We start from the raw sequence: 14,720 nt of genomic DNA, 5'->3' as shown, positions 1-14,720 counted from the left end.
TTCTTTCACTTTTCTCGTGAAGATGTCCTACCCCATTATGTGGGCGTAATTCCATGTACCTCTTATATAAGTAATTCCAGTAAATACATATTTAGGCAGAATGACATTCACACAACCATTAAATAGATAGAATACTCTAATGATAAAAAACGTAAGGTTCACTTTGAATTAGAAAAATATGTATATAAAACACAACAAAATAATTAACAAATATATATTCCTTAGATCTTTATAAATAAAATATGCGTACGTATATTTTTTGACATTTTTCACGTACTTACAACATAGAAACTTAGAAAATTCTTACACCTCGAAGCATATTCGCCGGGCTCATTTCATTCTTATAGCTGTTTGACACACTGACCATTTACTACTAAGTGGTTCCTCTTTATTTTATATATATATATATATATATATATATATATATATATTGGGTGATTCTTCTCTATCATATTTTGATTGAAACTATACAATGTTTATTTCGACAACGAATTAATTGCCAAAACAGTACATGTTCTTGACTGAGTTGACCAGTTTAAAGAGCCTATTGCCAATGATAGATTAGATATTTAAGGTGATAAAGAAGTACTTTTAAGAGGTCCATTTCCATGCCAGAGAATAAGATTGAATACTACGCATCTGAAATTTGTTATGGTCAGCGATTCAGCGCTGATCTTTCCATTCCCAGGATTGTGAGATCGACCAAGAGATAGTCCATGCCCCGGCATTGCCTGAACACCATCCTCGAGTTAAACTTGTTACAAATCCGAGTGACAGTAAATTCGTGAGAATCAAACGTATCTAATTATATCAGTAAATTTGTACGAAACATTGTTCATCATGAATGGACAACACTTGATCCGAGGTGGGCGACGTGGACGTCCACGCAACGCCAACTTTTTTTGATCGGACGACTGATGTCAGATGCAATGAGAGGCGCAGATGGAAGCTGTAGATCGTGTGGTGGAGATATTAGAAGCATGTATGGCATAGACATCATATGAAGCACGCCTCCTTACAAAATCTAAAAATATGAAATTCAAAGAGTGATATACCTTTTTTTATCAAATAGAAAATAGATAATAGATAATAAACAGGTGTAGATAATTTCACTATGAAAATTGAATCCGAAACCTCCTAATCACAAGACGAGACAGTGTGCCATGATGTTGCACCCTCTTTTTCCAGCAAATGTTACTTATATATCATAGATGAGTAACATTCAATCAAGATGTCTATAAGTGCAATCTTTTAAGACTATTATGAGCTCGGGTTTTTACTATATTTGATTGCGCGCTACTCTTTCAAGCATGCAAGTAATATTCACACAGTATTTATTGTCTGTTCCACTTTGAAAATATATAAAATTTAATTGATAAAATATTAATCGAATGGTAAGCAGTTTCAAATCCCATAAGGAAGATATTATAAATTTGAGTCTTTGAAAGCGCTTTTATTTGGAATGAAATAACTTTTAATATATCATCTTCCAAAATTGCAAGATTAACTTCTCCTATAATTTTACACGAAGAGGTGTAAAAAGTGTGGCAACATGTGAGAGTCTACATGCATCTCGTCCCATGCTGCCAAGCGGATTGATCCAGATTAGTTTCCATTTCAAGTTATTTTAATTTCTTCCCTTATCAGGTAATTTTCGTTTGTAGAGCTTGATGCATTTAGTATGAGATTCGGGGACGGAAATAAAGAGGTACGGATTATCCGATCAAGGACGAATAGTGTTATTGCATTAAGCTTTCTTAATTCGATCTATGAGAATTGAGCGCAAAATATTTTGGTTCTGCAGCACCTGCATGCACTAAACGAACACATCTTCTCCTTTCTAGCTATTAGTCATTTCCAGTAATATATGGTCAGTAGCTGATCGTTTTTCGCGTTATATATGTATATGTATATGCATATGTATATGTGTGTATATATATATAGTTTCACATCTAATTCTAAAGCTGCTTAAAGGTGGTCCATTCACGAGTTCCCTTCTAGGGGGAGCAAACTACTGGTATTAGTGCCTACCACTATACCCTCATCGCCGGTGGCCGTATCACTGATTGTGATATCTCATATGATGGCGTGCCAACAATATATACATATACATATATATTTATGTATACATATATATATATATGCTGGCATTGCTGATTTTTCTATCAGTTTTGCGCTATCACTCAAACTCATCTACCTAGCCGGAAAGAACCCATTTCTCTGGGTAATTAAACATTGATGAGTACGGAATCTTCAAATAGATCACATGAAAATTATATGTTATTTATTACGAAATTATAAAGATCGACAACTAGCGGCATTGTTATGTGTGTGAAAAATATATTCACTAGTTAGTCCATGAGTTTATGGGTTTTTTTTTCTGTGTGTACCATGATTTTCGAAAGTTTAATAGGTCCCGACTAATTCAGTTCAAGCCCGGTTGACGAGTTTATGAGTTTATTATTAGGTGATGTAAGCAAGAATGCAAATCTTGCCAATCTTGCCAGTTGTTTAATGCTTAGATCAGCCAACTATAGAGTCCTGAAGGGCTTCATACGTTGAAAATGTTACGTAACCTGACTGTTTTGATGCTTTTAAACGGGTCTAATTTCTCAATCCTAGTGAATACCATACAGTCAATCTTAGTAAACTCCAACGTTTGTTCGAGTCTTTATTTAATCTAACACCATTTTTCTTTTCTTTTTTTTTTGGAATAATCTAAAACTTTTTAATAATGCACTCTGGTTGCGTTCAATAGCATTATTGAGGACTGTTGCATTGATGTATAGCTCTTGTTTAATGGAGACGACACTTCTCATGAAGACATGGATTAGGCTTGCCATAAAGACATGCATGCATGCATGTGCATGAAGTAGCAAATTACCTAACAAAAGATATTTTGTTGCTTCCAATTCTTCCCTTATTTATTTTCTTTTTTCCCACCTAGAAATTAGTGAAGCTATGGAAGTCATTTTTATTTTCAACAAGTTTCCCTTCCATTTTTTATCTAATAGGAATATTCATTTCCCAGTGTCACTTACGTTGGAAGCTGAGAATATACTTTGAATTAACAGATCATAATATTTTTCATATATAACTTTCACTAGGGAGCTTGTAGCATTATATAGTGGGAGGTTCAAATTAAACACTAGCTTTCACTGTGGGTTGATTTGAAAGGTTCACCATTTCTTCCTTTCAAATAAAGTTTCGAGTTCGAATTCTGTGAATGACTCTTTAGTAAGTTCACTTGACTATTGAATTTTTAAATATTAGGTAGTGCACATTAAATAACGAAAAATTAAGCTATCATGTAAATATTTATATGTTTTTCAGTTTGTTTTTTCTGTTGTAGTTTACTTTAAAGAATCCTTTCTATGTTTTCTTTGTAATTTATTGTTGAGTATCCTCTACCTTTTTTTTTCCCCTAAATAACGATAAAATCCTCGTTACTTGCATGGGGAAATAAAAAGAGTTGATGATTGGAGACCCCCAATCATACTGTTCTTTACCTCCTACTTCGTTTTTAGACCCATAAATGGACACTACCATAATTACTAACCTATTAGTATTATTTGTGTATGTTCAATCTCGGTGCGTGACTGTTATTTAAAAAAAAATGTACTTATACGTAGTAAAGAATAATGTTAAAGCTAACAGCTTAAGCAATTCACTTGTTTGAATTATAATATTTTTTATTAATCATATTCTTAGTTCAATTGATTTTGTTATGGAATCTTAACATTGTATATGATGTGTGCATATCACCAAATACCAAAGTTATTTAAAGAACATACCGGACGCCATTCCAATATAGCCCAATTTTAATTTTCTTTACTGATGATTAATTAATTAATCAATTAATTCAACCGATGCTACTCTTCTTACTATTCGAACTACTCAGTGGAGCAGCAAAGTCTCCAATAGGACGAAAGAAATAGACCCAACAGAAGATCCAATTGCTCTCATTTAAGAGAGAACATGCCGGGGCCAAATATCGTCTGAACAATCATTTCTTATTGATCTCTCTACCTAAAAATAATGCTACAAAGTTTTAAACTGCTTTATATATATTTATGCCTTAGTAGACACCTCATTCAAATTATACACTTAAGGCTTAGCATCTGTTTTTTTATTCCAGAGAAGTGCTAAAATTAATTTTTTAGTTATACTGAAAATATAATTTTTCAGCATTTAGTTGGATTTAATTTATTTTTGTAGCACAAAAGATTGACTTAATTTAATAAGTTAAGTAAAAATGCACTTAGTGATTCAATAAAACAAAACTCTTTTTTTTTAATGACTTAACCGATCATCAAATCATGCATTTTCAATAACTTGCGGGGGAGATGGGCGTGCAGAGAGACGGGAACAAATGACTGGGTTGAGAGGGCGGTGGAGGCTCAGATTTTGGCCGCCATCGCCTTAGACGAGGCCTCTAATAGTCTCAAGGGTCATTGGGAGCCTCGTCTGGGCAGTTGTGGATGTCAAATTGAATGCTTAAAATTTAAATATATACTTATGTGGTATTTGACAAGTTAAGAGCTTAATTAGTTAAGAAAAGAAATGTACAGAAGAGAGAATAAATGATAATGATGAAAATATATTTTATGAGGAATAGAGCGCCAATAAGTAAAAATTAGATGAAAACCCACGCATTGCTCATGAATAATTAATAACTTTTGATAGAAATTAATATTTTAAATTAAATATGTTATGAATTTTTCAAAAAAATTATGGATTTAGAAATTATTTCACTTGAAAATTAAATGAGTTTATTGGAGGACTACTGATCTTTCATCCAAAGATAGAAAGTTTATTTTATAAATATTCATTAACAGACACATAGAAAAACATTTAAGTCATATATACATGAAATATCTTTCCTCGATATTAAAGGAATACATACTATTTAAGATAATTATATGACGAGAGCAGAACGATCAGAAAGTGTACATTTCTCATAGATGGAATTACCATATAATTTCCATGTATAACCAACCGGTAGTGAAAATAAAATATATCTTGCAAGATAATAATTTGAAGATTTATCTAATAAATAGTACCTAGTATAAGATTAAAAAAAAAAGAAAATCTATAGAAAATGGGAAGAATAATATTAAAAATTAATTATGTTAGGTTAGATTAATACAAAGTTTATACTGTACATCATTTTTGAATATAAACTTTATAGCAAAAGAATTATTGACCACTAAAATAGTTCAAAAACATAAAATTTATAACAGGGAGTGATGGAAGTGACTTAAATTGTATCACAAATTTCTTCATTCTAAGAATTTTCTAGAGAAATCACTGCATTTAAATATAAATCTTGCGGTCACAACTAAAAGAAATCATAAAACTGTATAAATTGGAAAAAAAAGTTAATGTCGAGAAAAATATTCTTAAAAATCAAAGAATTTTAAAAAGATAATGCTAACTCCGTCAATCTTCCCAGAGTATAGGTCTGACTGTAGTTTGTTTATCAAACAGTATAAAGCCAATCATAGAAATTTTAATTGAACAAAATATATTATCAATAAGAAATTTAAATTTACTTAAAACTTGGAATGCAGAGAAGAACCTTCGCATAGAGTTTGATAAAACTTGTTGGGAAAGGATCACCGAATAACTACATACGCGAGTTTTCCCACATTGTGTGATCAAAATATGATCTTAGGAAGATAGACAAACACCGAGATTTTTAATGTGAAAAACGCAACGTGGGAAAAACCAACAGGACGAACTCTAAATCAACTTCGCTAAAACAATAGCGGTTACGCATAGCTTTTCATCGACAAACCCTTGGATCCAAACTCAAGAGACACATTCTCTTCTATCACAAAAATCGAAATTCATCACCCGAAAAAAGCGGTTACAAACTCAGCCAAAACAACATTTACAAAATTCAAATCAAAATTGTGACTGCTCAGAACCTTGTCCTAGAAGTCATGATGACGCTACCAAAATTTCATCTCAATCGAAATTCATTTGACATCTTGATCGAGGCTTTATCTCGTGTTGGTCGAAGCTCTTTAACAGACGATTTTCTCCTATATTCTTTCTGTCTACTGCTGCTCTGTTCTGCTTGGCTTGTTTATTTGTGCATATTAGCTTATGCCGCTTGCACACATAATACTCCTCCAAATTCTCAACATTGATAATGAGAATGCAAATATATATTGATATAGCGTAAATGGTATAACCAGTAAACTTTGGAAGGCATATATGCATATGGCCAAGTAAATTATTTTAATGTTCTTAGTGGGCTATATACCACTATATATAATTTATATCTATATATTCTACTACATATTTTCTTCCCTTTTGTATGCAATCTATATATTCTGCTATATAATTAAATAATAAAATTTTAAACAATCTGTATTTATTTCCATACTGTATTATAATGACATGGCTAAGTGAGAGAGGTCCATTTTTTTATTTTTTATGATGTGACGACGTGAAAATTCGGCTTGAACTTTGTTTTCATATATATATATATATATATATATATATATATTGACTTATTTCATTAAATTAAATCTTTTTCTTACTCATTAAGTGGTTTTTGACTCAATGATTAAGTATATTAAATCATTATCTTTCATTTTTCTCTTTTTTCGATTACATGGGAGACCCAGAGACCTAGTGCAAGAAATGAAAATTCTAAGGCTTTGTTTGGGAATGGAGTGGAGTTAAGAATCCACTTCGTTCTAACTCCAAATAATTATATTTATTTGGGGTTGTAATGATTGTGTTATTGAATTATGAAAAAAAGTGGAAAAAAGTAATGAATAGTTGAGAGAAAGTAATGATTATATTGTTAAATTGTAAAAAATGTATGAATAGTTGAAAGAATTTAGTATTAAAAATTAAATTGAATGGTAGTTAAGATAAAAAAATAAGAAAAAGGAAAAAAATAATTATTATGTTGTTGAATTGAAGATAAGTGTAGTTAATGTGGAGTAGAGTTAAAAAAAATTATTTGCCAAACAAGACCATATCTAATAAAAAAGCACATGCAACCAATATGAGGATTGAACTTGTGACTTCTTGGTCGTCATACGAGAGCGTGCGGCACTGCTCTATACTGCTTTCATTTCTTTCATTTTTCTATTTATTTCCTATACATTTTTCCATAGAACTAACTTGTAACTAACTTTTAAGTATTTATTTAATTAAGTTGCAATCAGGGGCGGAGCCAATGAAAGAGCGGGGGGGCAATTGTCCCCCCTGAACTTTGAAATTTTAAAATTTTACCCCAAAAGTATGAGTTTTTTTTATGTAAAAATAGTATTTTGCCCTCCTGAACTTTGAAATTTTTAAATTTTGTCCCAAAAGTATAAGTTTGCCCCTCTGGATAAAAATCTTGGCTCCGCCCCTGGTTGCAATCAAATGCAACCTTAGTTCTAATTTCAAACAAACATGCATGTTTAGTGTGGATAGATACTTCATATCATTGTGTTGGTATGGTACAACAAATATTGCTAATGATAAGATTAGAACTGTACCATTCAAGAACACGGTCAAAGTCTGATTGATGTGATTCGTGAGATTAAGAAGACTAGCTGTAACGTTCCGTTGGAAAGGTTGGTTGTCTCCTCAATCCTGTCAACTTCACCGGGTTTACCCCTCTATTCAATTTTCAGTGATATTTTCTTCACGTTAGAGGATGTCTTCATGCCGAAAAAAAAAAAAAAAAAAAAAAAGAGGTTGTCTTGAGCGGGACCCGCCCCATAATTCAATTTTGTCACATGAAATCGCTTCCTTATAGTTGGGCAGGAAAAAGTAGGCAAAACATGTACTACTGTTTTATGTCCACGTTAGGCTTGAGCTGAGCTGGAAAAGAAAAAAGTGAAAAAGGTCAATGACATGGGCATCTTTAAGTTGCTGTGGGTCCCTTTAACATTTGCCTAGCTAGAACGAGATATTTCGGGCCCTTGAGGAAGTCGCCTGCCATAATGTACGACCAATCTCTCGATTTTATGTCCACGTTAGGCTTGAGCTGAGCTGGAAAAGAAAAAAGTGAAAAAGGTCAATGACATGGGCATCTTTAAGTTGTTGTGGGTCCCTTTAACATTTGCCTAGCTAGAACGAGATATTTCGGGCCCTTGAGGAAGTCTGCCATAATGTACGACCAATCTCTCGATTTTATGTCCACGTTAGGCTTGAGCTGAGCTGGAAAAGAAAAAAGTGAAAAAGGTCAATGACATGGGCATCTTTAAGTTGCTGTGGGTCCCTTTAACATTTGCCTAGCTAGAACGAGATATTTCGGGCCCTTGAGGAAGTCACATGCCATAATTTACGACCAATCTCTCGATTAAAACTGGTTGAACGACTTTATGAAATTTTCACGTTACCGATATAAGGCTCAACTCTCACGTTACCGATGCGTGCATCATGCGCCGCATGATGCACGCATGCATGTGCCGCATATTTAAGTGGGAACCGGAGAAAGTAGCAATGATATAGGGCAACGTCATTTGATGGCTATATTTCAGATTGGAGAAATGGTCCACACACAGCGGGGTAGCATGTTCTGCCGGCACCAAGTAGCATCAATTTGGAGCCGCAAAAGGTTAGATGTTGTTTCAATAGAAAAGTCCCATCTTCCAGCTGATGTATATGTCATTTTTTTCTCGGCAAATGGTAAGATTCAAAAAAGTATTCTGAAATTGTTACTGATAATTTATTTCGAATCAATGTGATTATTTATGAATCATATTTTTTAAAAGGATATCGCGTTCTCTTTAAAATATCTTTTACAAGTTGTAATAATAAGATCTAATTTTCCTTTGACATGTCAAATAACATATTTTATATATATTTGGTGGGGCAGGAAATGTGGCCTAGTCTATGTTTGGATTGGTTCAAGGAGATCTTTTTGCTTACCCTCTCTCATGTTGAACAGATAAGAATGACTATTCGATCATTCATACATACGTACATATACGTACATCGCATGCCAATCGATGTCTCAAGACAAAGTCGGGATATCTGAAGATATCAAGCTCGAGGAGAATATACCAGTAATGACAAGAGGACTTGGCGATGAATTGATAATTGCACACATTCGATGATCATATAATCTTGACTTTCATTGCACCAATCTGTTGCCAACTCCAGCAACAGCACAAGTAGGGATGGATTTATAAGGCGGAGGCAGTCGCGCACCCTAGGAAGTTAGAAAAATCTATACATTACGTCGAGTTTGTCCCTTTATTATTTCACGAAATTATCTTACTCGTTAACACTCGACTTTATGATTTCGCTTTCATCCTCCAACTCTTCTCGGTTTCCATGCTTCTGAACTAAATTCCTGAATCGGTCCCCGAGCACAATAAATTAGAAAAAGCTAGGTGAAAATACGAAAAAGAGATGAAAAGAAAATGAAAGGGAATACTATAGAAATTTCAGATGCGGGCAAGGACTGCGAAGGTATGCTGGAAAGGACAGACAGGGTATGGGCGGGGATTAAGTAGTGGGTTAAGTCGTTACGTGACAAGACAGTGGAGTCTTGATTCTGTACTTTCCGAACCTTGTCGGCTCCCTCCACGGGCTCCACCCCGCTCTTCCACCCGATTAAGACGCATCCCTTGCACTTCGTTTATTTTCTAAATAATAATCTTATTTAACTTAATTTTATTTTATTTTTTTATCGATTCAATAATATAATCATTACTTTTTTTAATTTAATAATAACTTTTTTTATATATTTTTCTAATTATTTTTTTAATAATAAATTATCCACCTACTTTCATATCTATATATACATACATACATATATCATCACACATCAATATATTTATCAACACTTATAATCATTGTATAAAATCAAGTTGAGTTAAATCATTATCTAACTTGAAAACTAAACGCAAGCTTAATAATTTCTCATATCTCTGTTGGTATATATTAATATGGAAGATTCGGATTAGTGAAAAGTCATATCCCCTTTAGCCCCGAAAGGCGAAAGATTTGTTGATATAACAATCTAAATTCATAGGGAGCCGCCCGTCATCAAGGCATTAGAAAGCTCTCCTAAATCGAGTAGATCCTCATACTGTATGTCTGACTATGCGTAAAACTCTTTGGCTTAAGAACTCTGATTCCGAAAAGGGAAATTCGAATCTGGGATCTTGAGGCAGCTGATTCGAGCCTTTTCAAATCTCTATTTGTTAATCTCCAGCAGACGATTTTCCTTCTGAAAGTACTTGCTTCCCGATCTTCTGGTATTTTGGAACATGCAAAATGAAAATAGCTTTTCTTCTCTAATTAGATGTGCCAGTGTGGCAAGGAAAGCACCGGCTTAATATAACTATAGGCGGACCGAGCAGATTGAAGTGTCCGTACCCTTTAAAAGGACGATTCACGAGAAGTTCAAACCATGCATGCAGGATCATCGTTTCAACACGATAACCATCTTTTATGCTGCGTTTAGGAGTACGTAAATAACGAGAAATAGCAGGACAACCAACGTGAGAAGGTAAGAATGAGAAGTTGATCAGACGAGTATGTCGGGGGGAATATATTATTTCCAGGATAGGACATGAAAATCGACTGCGACATGAATGGCAAGGAAAAGGATAGCAAAATTAAGGATGTACTGTGAAGGAAAGGATATCACTATTAAAGATGTACTGTGGATGGTACTACCCATTATCAATTTATTAATATACTATTATGTTTTTTCTTTTTCTTTTTTTTGGACATGTGAGAGGGCCCCTGGTCTTTACCCCAGTGATTTGTTTTGGCCTGTTCGTTCAGTCACCGTTGCCCCAGGTCATTGTTTAGATCCCACTGCACTATTTTGTATTCGCCATATGAAACATCGGCATCGATACGGGCTGAAGTTTCCTAAGCCGAATGGCCGGTTATCTTTTCATATTTGTACTCTATCATTCTGTTTCATTTTACAGTCTTGCGACTGATAAGAAATTCAGACTGATTTCTAACCCTTAGCAATCTCCTGCGAAAAAGCTTTTATATTTGTTAAGGTTAACATGGCTTTAAGAGTTTATGTGACGAGATGGAAGCACTTTGGACCAGTCATGAGAGTGAAATCTGTTTTGCTTTCAACATTATATAGAGTCATTGTACCCGCATGTTGTGCGGGATTATTATTTGCAGAAACCTATTGGATCTTCAAAAACATTAGTTACTATATAATTGCATGATTACATTTACAAAAGTATTAAGTTATATATTTCACATTAAAAATAATTTATTTTTATATAAAATTATATTTTCACTTAAAAGAATTAATTTATATATTATATAAATAAGATTAGCAAAATCACATGAATAAAATTATTTTAATTAAAATTAAGGTAATTAATTAAAATATTTTAATTTCTAAAACAGATCTTAATTTTTAATATCGAAATTGTTGAATATATTTGGATTTATATATTTTATACGAAAATAAACGAATCATAGAATTTAAATCTTCAAATTTTAATAGAAATGAAAACTAAATTTACTCAATTTATTTTTGAACCTTTCAATAAATAATATGTTTTTAGCATTCTTTTTAAATTTTTCAAGTGTATTTAATACTAACATAGAACTTGTAATAGTTCTTCAATATTTCAAAACCTCCTTACAATTTCAATTATATAAGAATTACTTGAGTGGAGAATTTCACAAAAATATTTCAATATCTTTTTAAATTGAAAAACCTAATTACAGTTTCAAGAATATAATTAAGAATTTATAGAATTGAAAGCAAAAAAAATAAAATATTCTAATTAATTGGATTCTAAAATTATATTTATTCATAAATTGTGGTGAAGCCAAAAATGACAAGGGTGAAACCAAGTTCTTCTTTACTTTACGTCTTGGCATTACAAATTATAGATTGATATATATATATGTGTGTGTGTGTATATTTGATGACGACGACGACGATGATGATAATAATAATAATAATAATCTCTAGTAATTATCCCATTAGGCTTAACCATAATTATATATATCCCATTTGACTTAATACTAATAATAATAATATTATTATTATTAATGAAGATGATGATGATAATGATAACAACAACAATTTTCCCAGCAATTATCCTATTTAGGTTAATAATAACGATATAGATATATAGTTTTAATGATGATGACCACGATAACAATAAAAATATTTCAACTATTCCATTTGGCTTAAATAATAATAATAATAATAATAATCTCCATAGCAATTATCCCATTTGGCTCAATTAGCTTAACCATAACTAAATATTTTCAATTTGGCTTAATAATGATGATGATGATGATAGAAATATTAATTATTTTTTAGTGAAAGTTATTGAAAGATTAGGCAAACGAATAGTCGGTGAATGGGAAGTCTCTATATTGAATTTTTGGACAAATATCGTGATTTGATGATTGTCCTAGCAATTATATATTATATATAGTATTGTAAAGACAGCAATACGGGATATGCAAACTGCACAATCCTGACAGAACAATTTGAGGACGTGTAAATTCGTCCTTGGTCGGGGCATTGTCCCACTTGCGGTTTTAGGCCGAGATATCTACTGAGCTCCGAGTTAATTATCACGCGTGTCGGTAGCTAACTGTTACGAAAATAATCTTGGGAACAGAATACTTGAAAAGGGAAGTGCAGCAACAGATGGGAAACGTGGGATAATAATTCCTCTGATAAAAAAGAAGAGGACCAATGGACGAATCACGTGTTTCACTGATAAATCATGGTACATTTATTCACATTGGCATCTTCGTGGCCATTCTGCTGCTGCCCACGCCCAAATCACCGCATCCTTTGATCCGTCTCTTCAACGACATGATGGTACAAAACCCACGTCGTCTATGTGCCCATCATACTGTTTATAATACTGTTACCAAGAGCATAATCCGAGACTTTTCGTGCCGCGTGTGCTGAAAACATTGACATTTACACTTGATCGTGATCGATATGGAATCTATTAGATGGCCATCCTGTCACCCCCCACTTGTTAGTCGAGGTGTTCGAGCTTGGCACCAATATAAAGTATTTCCTGTCCAAGTAACTATCTTAGTAGATGAGTTTTGAGAGCGTGATCGATAGACATTATTAACAGATGATATGTCCCACTGCACAGTAATATACATAGCCAAAAGCCCAGGAAGCGAACCGAGAACTCTCCGTATTGCGAATAATTAGGTTGGTGCCCATGCGTAAATCACCCTGCCCTTTGATTCGTCTCTTCGTCAACATGCCGTATTAACCCCACGTCCATGTGCCCATAATGCTGTTACAACGAGCGTATTTTGATATCGGGCATGCGCTGAAAAACATTAGTACATTATGAATCAGTAAAGTTGCCATGTCCGATATTGTCGAGACCGGTTAAAGTTGTCCTGTCCAATATCGAGTCAGTACATCATGTGCGTAGGTTGGAGCTGCTTTTGAACCAAATTGAACGTCATTAATTCAGAAGTCGAATTCATCAAAACGCAGACACAGCACAATGTTACTTGCATAACCAAGTGATTTCAATAGATAATTCACCGAGGGAGTATTATTACACTAATGTTACTCGCAGAAACAGAATACAACAGTTGGAACCTTGGCAACTGGATGCTGCCGACTCTACAATCTCCCGGAAAACATCATCACTCGTATGCGTTGATATATAAGAGGACTAAACTCGATATTACCAGTGCTAAGAGCTATGCTTTCTCTACTTGTGAATCTATACAGCAGGGTTCGATATCTCTGAGTGATATATCTACAAAAAAGTGTGCTCCAAGAGAAGCACAAGAATCATTAATATACAAAACATGTGAAAACATCTCCATCTGTTTCGTATGAAAGAATTGAGCAGTTTACGAGCTTCTTGATCAGTAATCTATGGTTAGGAGGTGGAAGGAAGCTGCTGCATCTACAGGCAGAGAAGGCTGTAAAATACGAGGGGTATGAAAGCATTGTCGAGTTGTGCAGTATAAGCCTCGAGCAAACCACTCGCTACTACGGCCAAAACCAACGAGGACCAGTGCTGCATATTATAAGTTACAAGTATTAAAACATGAAAACATCCAGGGCTTATGAAAACTTCAAATGACGAAAGAAATCCTCAATAAAATGGAAGTTCGCCAATATTAAGTAAAAGAATTCAAAGTTATCAGACCGAGAGAGAGAGAGAGAGAGAGATGGACCTGTGACAATATATATCCGCTTGAGGTCAAAACTGGGAGGAGAACAGAGCAAGCAACTAAAACAGATGTTATACCAGCTGCAGTGCCTTCAATAGTCTTCTCTGAAAAAGTCGTTCGATGTACAAAACCGTCAGCAAAGTATATGAAGAAATATAACACTAACATGGAAGATTAATAAATTAATACTTACTCCCCGTTTTGCTCCACCTAAGGACACCATACTTGTGGCCGACCATCGATGCCTGGAATAAAACAGCAAAGGGATCTCCAGCGATCAGAACGAGGCTTTTCAAGAAGGAGATGTATCTGCTTTTGTCTGCTTTATGCTCAGCAGACAAACAAGATGTAGGAACTCTAATGAACTCGATAAAGAAGTGAATACAATAACAATGATTATATCTTACACATCAAAATGAATGACCTAACTCACCATGGTGTCTCCGATCCCAAGGCTCAAAATTCCAGCGAAGGGTGCAAGAGGACGATCATTGTACCCAGAAGACATCCATATAGGAAGAGCACACCCCAATAAGAGAGAAAAGTGGCTAAACAATACAAAAATA

The 14,720-nt window shown here is 33.8% G+C and overlaps 1 protein-coding gene across 2 annotated transcripts in view; it reads right to left on the bottom strand.

Annotated features, from left to right (window-relative positions):
* The window catches only part of LOC116200078 (dolichol kinase EVAN), a 39,349-nt gene that overhangs the window by 21,328 nt on the left and 3,301 nt on the right, over positions 1-14,720 (bottom strand). The window contains exons 11-14 of one of the 2 annotated variants that reach the window (XM_031530754.1): positions 14,588-14,702; positions 14,348-14,399; positions 14,158-14,258; positions 13,471-13,997 (exon numbers count right to left, since the gene is read on the bottom strand). The exons of the other annotated variant lie outside the window; for it this stretch is intronic. Of the exons in view, the coding sequence (XP_031386614.1) occupies positions 13,884-13,997; positions 14,158-14,258; positions 14,348-14,399; positions 14,588-14,702 (382 nt within the window). The 3' untranslated portion in view covers positions 13,471-13,883. Of the gene's footprint in view, positions 1-13,470; positions 13,998-14,157; positions 14,259-14,347; positions 14,400-14,587; positions 14,703-14,720 lie in introns of those variants that run through there. 2 annotated transcript variants of the gene reach the window in all.

Source organism: Punica granatum, chromosome 3 (genome assembly GCF_007655135.1).
Source record: "Punica granatum isolate Tunisia-2019 chromosome 3, ASM765513v2, whole genome shotgun sequence".
NCBI lineage: Eukaryota > Viridiplantae > Streptophyta > Magnoliopsida > Myrtales > Lythraceae > Punica > Punica granatum.
Note: the sequence above shows the minus strand (reverse complement) of the source record. Positions and strands in the feature narration are given on the sequence as shown.